The 13,365-nt window shown below is 38.7% G+C and overlaps 1 protein-coding gene across 1 annotated transcript; it reads left to right on the top strand.

The window, feature by feature from the left end:
• The first annotated feature begins 6,520 nt into the window (after positions 1–6,520).
• LOC139152877 (olfactory receptor 14A16-like) lies at positions 6,521–7,429 on the top strand. The gene has a single exon (XM_070726232.1). The coding sequence runs from the start codon at positions 6,521–6,523 to the stop codon at positions 7,427–7,429; it is 909 nt and encodes a 302-aa protein (XP_070582333.1).
• The last annotated feature ends 5,936 nt before the right edge of the window (positions 7,430–13,365 follow it).

The raw sequence follows: 13,365 nt of genomic DNA, 5'->3' as shown, positions 1-13,365 counted from the left end.
TGTCTTGGAAGAATTTGAACAATTAAAGATAAATAAGGCAATGGATCCAGATGGCATCCACCCCAGAACTCAGATTTGTCATTGCTGCCCCCCTGACTGATTTATTTAACCAATCCCTGTTAACAAGAGATGTTCCTGAGGATTGGAGAAAGGCCAGTGTTGTGCCTATCCACAAGAAGGGGAGTAGAGAAGAAGCTGGTAACTACAGGCCAGTTAGCTTGACATAAGTTGTAGTTAAAATGATGGAGACTCTACTCAAAAAGAGGATAAATCAGCACCTAAAAAAATAATGTATTGGACCCAAATCAGCATGGCTTTACTGAAAGAAAATCATGTCAGACTAATCTCATTGATTTCTTTGACTATGTCACAAAGGTGTTGGATGAAGGTGGTGCCATGGATATTGCCTATCTGGACTTCAGCAAAGCCTTTGATATGGTTCCACATAAAGAGCTGATGGATAAATTAGTGAAGATTGGACTTAATCCCTGGATAGTTCAGTGGATTTGCAGCTGGCTGAAGAGTTGTTGTTATTGTTAATTATTAGTTAGTTATTATTATTAGTTATTGTTAACTCTGAGCAGAGACAGGTTACAAGTGGTGTGCCACAAGGGTCTGTTCTGGGTCCTATTCTTTTTAATATGTTTGTGAGTGACATAGGGAAAATTTGGTAGGGAAGGTTTGCCTATTTGCCGATGACACTAAAGTATGCAATAGGGTTAATATTCCTGGAGGCGTCTGTAATGTGGTAAATGATTTAGCTTTACTAGATAAATGGTCAAAGCAATGGAAACTGCAGTTTAATGTTTCCAAATGTAAAATAATGCACTTGGGGAAAAGGAATCCTCAATCTGAGTATTGTATTGGCAGTTCTGTGTTAGCAAAAACTTCAGAAGAGAAGGATTTAGGGGTAGTGATTTCTGACAGCCTCAAAATGGGTGAACAGTGCGGTCAGGCGGTAGGGAAAGCAAGTAGGATGCTTGGCTGCATAGTCAGAGGTATAACAAGCAGTAAGAGGGAGATTTTTATCCTGCTGTATAGAGTGCTGGTGAGACCACATTTGGAATACTGTGTTCCGTTCAGGAGACCTTACCTACAAAAAGATATTGACAAAATTGAATGGGTCCAAAGACGGGCTACAAGAATAGTGGAGGGTCTGAAGCATAAAACCTATCAGGAAAGACTTAATGAACTCAATCTGTATAGTCTGGAGGACAGAAGGAAAAGAGGGGGACATGATCAAACAATTTTAGGGTTAGATAAGGTTCAGGAAGGAAGTATTTTTAATAGGAAAGTGAACACAAGAACAAGGGGACACAATCTGAAGTTAGTTGGGGGAAAGATTAAAAGCAACATGAGAGAATATTATTTTACTGAAAGAGTAGTAGATCCTTGGAACAAACTTCCAGCAGACGTGGTTGGTAAATCCACAGTAACTAAATTTAAACATGCCTGGGATAAACATATATCCATCCTAAGATAAAATACAAGAAATAGTATAAGGGCAGACTAGATGGACCATGAGGTCTTTTTCTGCCATCAGTCTTCTATGTTTCTATAAAATACAAAACAATAAAAAGAAGTCAAATATAAAACTAAGTTATAAAACCATTAATTAAAAAAACTAATAAACATGATAAACTAACCCAACATGCATACTAAACATTCATCCAATTTGGCCATAGTTGTTATTGGTTCATGGCCCCCAGGCCTGTCAGCAAAGCCAGGTCTTTGTGGCCTTACGGAAAGTCAATAAGGTGGGAGCAGTATGGACATTGGGGGGAGGGAGTTATTTTTTGCTCATGAAGATGTGCAAAACATTGGTTTTTGGCATGGCATGAGATGAAGTGAATTGGTGGCAAGGTAAGTAAGAACCCACCATTGTCATTGCCTACATATTATAATACCGTAGCTTTCCTTTCTATTAACTTAGAAGAGAATAAAAATATTGTACTTTTTATTACATGCAGTGTCCTTCCAGTAGGATGTTCTGCATTTTCCAGTTATGACTTTTATTTGTTCAACCAACCAAAGCTACTGAATTGCCTGAATTGCATAGAGACAGTTAGTAATCCTACCAATTTAGAGATATTTAAAAGATATTGAAATATGATAAAGGATGCTGAAAAATACTGAAAATTGCTTCTTGATGTTCTTCTGGTGAAGTGGTCAAGTGGGAAGGCGAGATCAATTTTGCAACTATCAATTATCAGCAAAGAATAGAATAGAATAGAATTTTTATATCTTAAATATCATGCAATGTTCTACCATATTTCCAATATCTAATTTTTCTATAAACAACAATAAAACCATGGGTGAAATACTCCTGGTTCACCTGGTTTGGGCAAGTTGATAGTGGCCAGTTCAGAGAATAGTAATAATTAGAATAGAATAGAATAGAATTCTCTATTGGCCAAGTGTGATTGGATACACAACAAATTTTTCTTTGGTGCATATGCTCTCAATATACATAAAAGAAAATATACATTTGTCAAGGATCATGAGATATAGCTATGGTATTCTTAATGACCAATTCTGCTAATAAGCACATATAACTCAGTTTTATTTTTGTGTACAAATCTCTTGAGGGAAACAAAAGAAAGACTAATATAAATCAAAACAGAAATCTCTACAACTGCAGATAACGAGAGAGCATTTACTTAGTGGTAAGATATCTAACTCTTAAAAGCATGGAATATACCATCTATATAGAGACAATTTTTTAGTTATTTTGAATGTTTAAGAAAAAAGGGTATTTCCATCTTTTCTGGTGCAAATTGTTATTACAATATATCTTATGTGTTATATTTCAGGGTTGGTTTTACAACTTTCTGCTGGAGGAGAATTTAAGTTAATAATTTTATAAGATACTGTAGTTTTCTGATATAATGTTTAATAAGAAGTTAAACGATTTGCAGGGGGCACGTACTTGTCCACCTGTCTGGGAAGAGTTTGATCTGGTGACACCTGATGAAGTGGACAAGGCCATTGGAGCTGTGAGTTCTGCCACCTGTTTACTGGATCCGTGTCCGTCCTGGTTGGTTTCGGCCAGCAGGGAGGTGACACGGAGCTGGGCCCAGGAGATTACCAACGCTTCCTTGGGGAGGGGAGTTTTTCCATCACTCTATAAAGAAGCGCTTGTGCGCCCCCTCCTCAAGAAGCCTTCCCTGGACCCAGCAGTACTTAACAACTATCGTCCAGTCTCCAACCTTCCCTTCATGGGGAAGGTTGTCGAGAAGGTGGTGGCACTCCAGCTCCAGCGGTCCTTGGAAGAAGCCGATTATCTTGGTCCCCGGCAGTCGGGCTTCAGGCCCGGTTACAGCACGGAAACCGCTTTGGTCGCGTTGATGGATGATCTCTGGCGGGCCCGGGACAGGGGTTTATCCTCTGTCCTGGTGCTCCTCGACCTCTCAGCGGCTTTCGATACCATCGACCATGGTATCCTTCTGCACCGGTTGGAGGGGTTGGGGGTGGGAGGCACTGTGCTTCAGTGGTTCTCCTCCTACCTCTCTGGCCGGTCGCAGTCGGTGTTAGTGGGGGGTCAGAGGTCGACTCCGAGGTCTCTCCCTTGTGGGGTGCCTCAGGGGTCGGTCCTCTCCCCCTTGCTATTTAACATCTACATGAAACCGCTGGGTGAGATCATCCAAGGACATGGGGTGAGGTATCATCAATATGCCGATGATACCCAGCTTTACATCTCCACCCCATGCCCAGTCAACGAAGCGGCGGAAGTGATGTGCCGGTGCCTGGAGGCTGTTGGGGCCTGGATGGGTGTCAACAGACTCAAACTCAACCCGGATAAGACGGAGTGGCTGTGGGTTTTGCCTCCCAAGGACAATCCCATCTGTCCGTCCATTACCCTGGGGGGGGAATCATTGACCCCCTCAGAGAGGGTCCGCAACTTGGGCGTCCTCCTCGATCCACAGCTGACATTAGAGAACCATCTTTCGGCTGTGGCGAGGGGGGCGTTTGCCCAGGTTCGCCTGGTGCACCAGTTGCGGCCCTATCTGGACCGGGACTCATTGCTCACAGTCACTCATGCCCTCATCACCTCGAGGTTCGACTACTGTAATGCTCTCTACATGGGGCTACCTTTGAAAAGTGTTCGGAAACTTCAGATCGTGCAGAATGCAGCTGCGAGAGCAGTCATGGGCTTACCCAGGTATGCCCATGTTTCACCATCACTCCGCAGTCTGCATTGGTTGCCGATCAGTTTCCGGTCACAATTCAAAGTGTTGGTTATGACCTTTAAAGCCCTTCATGGCACTGGACCAGAATATCTCCGAGACCGCCTTCTGCCGCACGAATCCCAGCGACCGATTAGGTCCCACAGAGTGGGCCTCCTCCGGGTCCCGTCAACTAAACAATGCCGGTTGGCGGGCCCCAGGGGGAGAGCCTTCTCTGTGGCGGCACCGGCCCTCTGGAACCAACTCCCCCCGGAGATCAGAACTGCCCCTACTCTTCCTGCCTTCCGTAAACTCCTTAAAACCCACCTTTGCCGTCGGGCATGGGGAAACTAAACATCTCCCCCTGGGCACGTTGAAGTTATATATGGTATGCCTGTATGTGTGTATGTTAGTATTGGGGATTTTCTTAAACTTATAATATTTTAATTAATTGGATTGTATTGGATTGTTTTTCACTTGTTGTGAGCCGCCCCGAGTCTTCGGAGAGGGGCGGCATACAAATCCAAATAATAAATAAATAAATAAATAAATAAGAGAACAAAGGTTAATTTATGGTCTGTTTTTCAGAAATTGAAACTCAGTATATCTAAAGATATAGAATTCCATTTGAAAAGAATTTTGTGTAGGCTTTAAATATTGAATTAACTACATATTTAACATCGGTACCTTTTCCACATAATTATAAACATTTAAAAACAATTTACAGAATTTACAGAAATTTGGACCAAATCATCATGCATGAACTGATCACTAATAGGTGAATTAGCAAAAGCAAAATTGTCTGATATTATATCTGTATATGAAAAAACCTCTTTTTATTTCTCTGTTTTAAGTTAAATAATATTGCTAAAAATGTACTTGCATAGCATTTGACATTGTTGAAAAAAATGCTGAGATTTTCTTTCTAAACTCTATTACAAATATTGGTTTCTATTGGATGGGATATTGCCTTTTCAAACTGAATTTTCATTAGCTTATGATTTTATGCTAATATTTTAGCATAATATCTGGTAGGAAAATTGAAAAAAACAACCATTGCCAATCCACTTACATAAATACAGTGATATGTTGTCTTATGGACTTAATTGACGAGGTTCGTAAGATGAAAAGTTCATAAGACGAAACAATGTTTCCCATAGGAATCAATGGAAAAGCGATTAATGCATGCAAGCCCAAAATTCACCACTTTTGCAAGCCGAAACGCCCCACCTCCAGACTTCCGTGTTTTTGCGATACTGCAGAGGAATCATAGAAACATAGAAACATAGAAGACTGATGGCAGAAAAAGACCTCATGGTCCATCTAGTCTGCCCTTATACTATTTCCTGTATTTTATCTTACAATGGATATATGTTTATCCCAGGCATGTTTAAATTCAGTTACTGTGGATTTACCACAGTAATCCCAGCAGGGGAATCCCAGCATCGCAAAAATGGGTGCTTTACTGGCAACGGAAGGCCCGGAGGTGAGGTTTCCCAATGAGGGGAGCCTTTGCCTGGAAACGGAAGTCCGGAGGTGGAGCATCCCAGCGGCAGCGGTGGGTTCATAAGGTGAAAATAGTTTGGAAGAAGAGGCAAAAAAATCTTAAACCCCAGGTTCGTATCTCAAAAAGTTTGTATGATGAGGGGTTCGTAAGACAAGGTATCACTGTACATATAGAGAAATTATAAAAGTAAAAATATTTGCTCTCCATATTTCCAAATAGCAGACAGAGCTAATTATTTTTATATTTATTGGCTAATCCATTTCTTCTGGAAGCACAAAGCACCATACATAGGATTGTCCAATTTTCAACCCTACCACAATTCTGTAGGAGTGCAGGTAAGTTATCTTCTATTTATATATTAGTTTAAAAGGTTTTTATGCTATTATTTTAGCCTAATATCTGTATAGAAATTGAAATAAAAGTATTGCCATCACTTACATAAACACACACAGAGATATTATACAAAAAGAAAATATGTGTTCTCAAGATTTCCCAGTCAGAGATATAGTAAAATGTTTTTATATTTATTGGGTAGATTTACATTCCCCTTTTCCTAGAAGCACAAAGCATCATACATTGGAATTCTCCTGTAGAATTGTGTGGTTGATAGTTGATTCTTTAGTATGGATGTTAATAAATGACAAGTGTGTGCTCTAATATCCCCATCCTATAACTCTGTCTTTACATGATCTAACTTCCCCCACTCCCCGGTTCATTCGGTCCATGCTTTACATTTCTTGATGTGTTTTATTGCCACCACATATCACAATGCCACCTCCAAAATTCATCTAACTGAATTTTCTCCCTTCTTTCCTTGCAGTTATGCTGACTTGGTCATAAATAAAACATGGAGAACCAAACGACAGTGCCTCACTTTCTGCTTCTGGAATTCTCAAAAAATCGGCATCTGCAGCTTTTGCATTTCTTTTTCTTCTTTGTGTTATATCTGGCAACTGTAACAACAAACCTTCTAATCATCTCTGCAATTGCTTTAGACCATCGACTACACAGCCCCATGTATTTCTTTCTCATGAATTTAGCTCTGCAGGACTTAGGCATCGTTTCAGTCATTGTGCCCAAATCCATGATAAATTCTCTCATGGACACTAGACACATCTCTTACTTTGGTTGTGTTACTCAATACTTTTTCTTTCTCTGCTTTGAAGGTTCTGATTTATCCCTCCTGACAGTTATGGCATATGATCGGTATGTTGCCATTTGCCATCCATTGCACTATGAAATGGTGATGAATTGGAAATACTGCACTGAAATAATAATTTTGGTGTGGGTTACAGGTCTCCTCTATGGAATGTTACATACCACTGCTACTTTTTCCGTCCCTTTTTGTTCTAATGTGATCAATCAATTCTTTTGTGAAATTCCACATTTGCTAAAACTTTCATGCTCTGGCATAAATCTACTTGAGGTTGGAATTCTTGTGGCCAGTGCCATTGCTGGGCTAGGTTGTTTTACTTTTATAGTCTTATCTTATGCAGTGATCTTCAAGACAGTGTTAAGAATACCTTCTGAAAAAGGAAGGCAAAAAGCCTTATCCACTTGTATTCCCCATCTTACAGTAGTATCTATATTATTACTAAGTGGATGCATTGCCAATCTGAGACCTTCTTCTAATACTCCGTCTTACTTAGATTTTGGGTTGACTGTTCTGTATGCCCTCCTTCCATCCCTGTTCAATCCAATCATCTATAGCATGAGAAATAAGAATATAAAATCTGTCCTTTCTAAACTGTGGTGATTGTGACAATTTTTTTAATGTTTTTTATATTCTATTCACTGCATTTTTTTTACATGAAAATATGGTAGAAAGGGATGGTTGGGATGGAGGCAAGCTTATCCAATGTCCTGCACTTCTAATTACTGTCAATATATTTTACAGATGCTAAATAAGGATATTTGGAAACTGTAGTATTCTACACACTGACAATTCTTTTTGTTAAATAAAGTCAGTATCACAGTGTAATGCAATTGGGGATAACAACTGAAATGCAGAGGAGATTTACTTGTGTTTTATTTTTCATACTGTTTTCCTATATGAAACAGCTTCCCTCTAATGTTAGTTCCTCTAATGCTTTAAGAAGACTCCTGCATGAACAGGAGGTTGGACTATATCAAATTAACAGAGTTGGAAGGAACCTTATTGGTCATCTAGTCCAACACCTGCAGAATCAGAAGACCCTACATCTGCCTTTACTTAGGATTGAACTCACAACCTCTTGTTTGTAAAGCAAGAGCTCCACCTCTAGCCACAGCAGCTAGGGTACTAGAACACCTCCAAGTTCCTTTCCAATTCTTTTTGGATTGATTGATTAATCCATAATATGGCTAGCTAAACATTCAGAGTTTACAAAATAATCCTTTTAAACATTTCCCTCCTGAAATTGTCATTTCTCATAAACGTTGATACTCTGCTTCTTTCAGGCAGCCTCAAGTCCTGGCAACTGCTTGGATAAGTCCCTATATTTTTTTTAGCAACATTTTTTTTGGAAGAGGTTTGTCATTACCTCCTTTCAAGGTCTGAGAGAAAGGGACTGGATACAGGCATACAAGGTATACAGCTGGATACATTCCTAAAATGGAATAGAACTCTCAGTCCTCTGGTGTTTAGCCTGATACCTTGACTTCTTCCTTTCCCTTTATCTGTGGATAGAATAGAATAGAATAGAATTTTTATTGGCCAAGTGTGATTGTACACACAAGGAATTTGCCTTGGTGCATATGCTCTCAACGTACATAAAATAAAATATACATTTGTCAAGAATCATGTGGTACAACACTTAATGATTGTCATAGGGGTCAAATAAGCAATGAAGAAGCAATATTAATAAAAATCTTAGGATATAAGCAACAAGTTACAGTCATACAGTCAACATGGGAGGAAATGGGTGAAAGGAATGATGAGAAAAACTAGTAGAATAGAAGTGCAGATTTAGTAGAAAGTCTGACAGTGTTGAGGGAATTATTTGTTTAGTAGAGTGATGGCGTTCGGAAAAAACCTGTTCTTGTGTCTAGTTGTCTTGGTGTGCAGGGCTCTGTAGTGCCGTTTTGAGGGTAGGAGTGGAAACAATTTGTGTCCAGGATGTGAGGGGTCAGTAAATATTTTCCCCGCCCTCTTTTTGACTCGTGCAGTATACAGGTCCTCAACGGAAGGTAGGTTGGCAGCAATTGTTTTTTCTGCAGTTCTGATTATCCTCTGAAGTCTGTGTCAGTCCTGTTGGGTTGCAGCACCAAACCAGACAGTTATAGAGGTGCAGATGACAGACTCAATGATTCCTCTGTAGAACTGTATCAGCAGCTCCTTGGGCAGTTTGAGCTTCCTGAGATGGCGCAGAAAGAACATTCTTTGTTGTGCTTTTTTGATGATATTTCTTGTTTACCTTATACTTATTGCTAACATTATGATTTTGCTCTGCTTTGCTAAATAAACTTAACTTTATGGGGTTTTTTCTTGTTGTGTGTGGTTGTTTCATTCTAATCCATCAACCTCTTGCATATCTGAGATCTCTTCTAGCACCCCATCCTATTTAGTTTTATCTATATATATACTGGTTATATCCCATTCATTCATCCCATTTCAATCCATCTACAACACAAGAAGTAAGAATATGAACTATACCCTACAAAAAGTGCTATTTGGGTGCATGAACCCTTGCTTTTAATTCCCTTCCTGTTTGTCCCAGCAGAATTGGTTACAATAATTGCAATTCTTTTGTATTCTAAATTACTGTTGTTTTCCTTCTCTATTTTGTCTTTGACTTTAGATAGATCTTTTCTGAATGTAATTGTGGATTTGTGAGCTATCATATTTCCTAGAAGTTACAGTATTCTGGCAGCCATTCTGGATGTTCCTTTGATATATGCCAGAGCTTGTCTTTGTGTTGTGGTTGGTTGTGTATTTTATTGAGGTTTGGATGACAAAATCATATTATGACATTTTCCTCCACAATGTCTATCCCAAACATTTCATAACATAATTCTTGTCAACCAAATCCATCCAAGCATATTGATCTAGATCAAGTATGTGAATATGTAAAAAGCCAAACCATTTGAACAACCAATCAACAGGAGAACCAATCAGTTACTCAGAAATTAAATATAGCTTCAAACAAACAATGATTCAAATGACCAATTGGCACAAAAGACATTTATAAGCCAAAGAGAATAGGATAAGAAAATTCTGCTGCTGATGTTACCTGGTCTGGTAACAAAATAGCACTTATTTACAACTTCACAGTGCTTTACAGTCCCCCCCTAAACAGTTTATAGATTCAGCACATTGCCCCCAACAATCTGGGTCCTCATTTTACCCACCTTGGAAGAATGGAAGTCTGAGTCAACCTTGAGCGTAGTGAGATTTGAACTGCCAAATTACACTCAACCAACAGTCAGCAGAAGTAGCCTGCAGTACTGCATTCTAACCACAGCACCACCACAGCTCTTTGTTGTTCAGAAATGTTCAAAAACTAAATTGAAACAATCTTGGAAAACTACCATTGCTGGGTGGTCATGTGGCTGGGTGGTCATGTGACTGGAGTGTGTTTGGCCAACTTGACATCACTCACATCAAGGGTTAGGGCTAGGTTGCCTGGCCTCACCTCAAAGGCCTCAACAAGATACAATTTCCCTGTCTATTTACTACTACTGAACATCCAAAATATACTATTTAATCCTATGTATATATGCCATACATGTTCATACATACTAAACAGAGGCACAGGAAAAATATACATACCTCCCAGAGGCCGATTAGATTGCACATGATCAGCCTCTTCCAGGTCCTGTTGATTAAACAGTATAGATTGGAAGAACTGCAGGGGAGAGCCTTTTCTGTTGCTGCCCCGGCTTTAATGGAACCAACTTCCCCCTGATGAAATGGAAAAATGGTACAAAACAACAAGAAAGAAAATTGGAGAGTTTAGAAAAGAGGATTGGAAGTTTGAAAATGGGTAATGGGAATTTGATGAATATATAATAATTTGGGTTTCCTCCCCTTTTTTCCATATTTGTTTTGAGTATTATTGGAGGTAATAAAACTGTCAAATTTGTTAACACTTACATGTATTTAGAGGAAACTTTACAAGTATATTGAATGAATTTTATTAATGGGATATAAGCCAATTTTATATGAGGGTTGCCCAGAAAGTAATGCACCACGTTTTTTCTCAGCCTACAGTAATAGTATTAATGCGAAACTTTAGATATACATTATCTGAATGGTCAGAAGTGCGTGTGTAAATTTTGTGTTTCTTCAGACAGATAGAATTGCTGCAACAGTGTTTTGAAATGGCATCTGTAAGTGATGTACGTTACAAGCAGTGTGTCATCATTGAATTTCTCACTGCAAATAAAGAACTGTTGGGAACATTCACAAATTTTTGTGTACAGTTTATGGAGAATCTGCAGTTGTCAGAATTATGGTTAGTCACTGGGCACAGAGGGTTAAATCATTACAGTTCAGAAATGGATTCTTGACCAAAACAAGGAGTGGTACCGAATGGGATGGAGGTCTCTTGTGATTATATATATTAGATCTCTGATTTTTTTCCCTCACGAATCTAACATGGATTTTCCTGTGGAGACTGTGGCATTTTGCATAATTAGTGTGCACCCAGTAAACCATTAATGAAATGCATATTTCATTAATGGCATCTTTTATGTCTTTCTTGAGTACCTCTGTCACTATTCCAGTCATCAACTCTCCCGGCTCTTCATCTTTTATTTCTGAGACATTTTGGAAGCATAGATAAAATAAGAAACGGTCCCCCTTTTTTTTAGAATAGAATAGAATTCTTTATTGGTCAAGTGTGATTGGACATATAAGGAATTTGTCTTTGGTGCATATGCTCCCAGTGTACATAAAAGAAAATAGACATTTGTCAAGACTCATGAGTTACAACACTTAATGATTGTCATAGGGGTCAAATAAGCAATCAAGAAAAAATATTAATAAAAATCTTAAGGATACAAGCAACAAGTTACAGTTCTTCAGTCATAAGTGGGAGGAAATGGGTGATAGGAATGATGAGAGGGGAAAACTAGTATTAATAGTAGTGCCGACTTAGTAAATAATTTGACAGTGCTGAGGCAATTATTTGTTTACCATAGTGATGGCACTCGGGAAAAATTATTCTTGTGTCTAGTTGTCTTGGTGTGCAGTGCTCTATAGTGCTTTTTTGAGGGTAGGAGTTAAAACAGTTTATGTCCAGGATGCAAGAGGTCAGTAAATATTTTCACAGCCCTCTTTTTGACTTGTGCAGTATACAGACCCTCAATGGAAGGCAGGTTGGCAACAATTGTTTTTTCTGCAGTTTTGATTATCCTCTGAAGTCTGTGTCCATCTTGTTGGGTTGCAGAACTAAACCAGACGGTGATAGAGGTGCAGATGACAGACTCAATTATTCCTCTGTAGAACTGTATCAGTAGCTCCTTGGGGAGTTTGAGCTTCGTGAGTTGGCACAGAAAGAACATTCTTTGTTGTGCTTTTTTGATGATGTTTTTGATGCTAGGTGACCATTTTAGGTCTTGAGATATGATAGAACTTAGAAATTTGAAGGTCTCTACTATTGATGCTGTGTTGTCTAGTATTGTGAGAGGTGGAAGGATAGAAGGGTTTCTACTAAAGTCTACCACCATTTCTATGGTTTTGAGTGTGTTTAGTTCTAGATTGTTCTGGTTGCACTATGAGGCTAGTTGTTCAACCTCCCATCTGTATGAGGTTTCATCATTGCCTCAAATGAAGTCAATTACTTTTGTATCATCTGCAAACTTGAGTAGTTTGACAGATTGATCATTTGAGATGCAGTCATTGGTGTATAGAGAGAAGAGAAGTGGTGAGAGTACACAGCCTTTGAGTCCCCTATGCTAATTTTACAGGTATCTGATGTGATTTTGCCTAGCTTCACCTGCTGCTTCCTGTCTGTTAAGAAGCTTGTGATCCACCTACAAGTGTGTTCAGGTACCGCTAGCTGATTTACTTTAGTTAAAAGAATGTCCAGTATGATGGTGTTGAATGCTGAACTAAAGTCTACAAAAAGGACCCTAGTTTAGGTCTTTGGAGATTGAAGATGTTGTAGGATGTAGTGCAGAGACATTTCAAGATTTATAATCGAATTATTCAACTCCTTTTTGGTTGTCCCAACCTTCTTATCCAGATGTTCCACTTTTTCTCCACCTTTTCAGTCAGTTAGATTTCCATTAATTGTATTCTCATTTTTTAAATTGTTCCCTGTATTAATTTTTCATTTAACTTTTGAATATTTGTATTTAACTCTTTATGGTTCAGAGACATTGTCTACTGGAGTTTTATAATGGTCTCCTGCATCATAATTAGAGTGGTGTTCATGGTATGAATAAGGGGTACATTACTAACTTTTTTATTACTTAGCGCATCATCAGTGGAATGTTGGTTAGATAGGGAAGGTATAGATATAGCTGGATTGGAGGCTGCTTTTTTCCGGTTTTTAAGGTTGTAGAAGTTATGGTAGACATTTTGTTGATTATTTTACTTTGTTCCCTTAATATTTTAAATATTCTCCCCCAAATTACTATTCAATAATGTTCGTAAAACTTTATCTACCTGTCTTATTTTGAAGGTTGCTTTTCAATTCTTTATTACCTGTATTGCTTTTCATATTCTTAATTTTGATTCTATTATCAATTAAACTTAATTATACA

Source organism: Erythrolamprus reginae, chromosome Z (genome assembly GCF_031021105.1).
Source record: "Erythrolamprus reginae isolate rEryReg1 chromosome Z, rEryReg1.hap1, whole genome shotgun sequence".
In the NCBI taxonomy this organism is placed as follows: Eukaryota; Metazoa; Chordata; class Lepidosauria; order Squamata; family Dipsadidae; genus Erythrolamprus; species Erythrolamprus reginae.
The sequence above is the reverse complement of the archived record's forward strand: the minus strand, read 5'-3'. Positions and strand labels throughout refer to the sequence as shown.

Coding starts and splice junctions, on each gene's coding strand:
- LOC139152877 (XM_070726232.1), top strand. CDS start 6,521: ATGGAGAACCAAACGACAGTGCCTCACTTTCTGCTTCTGGAATTCTCA.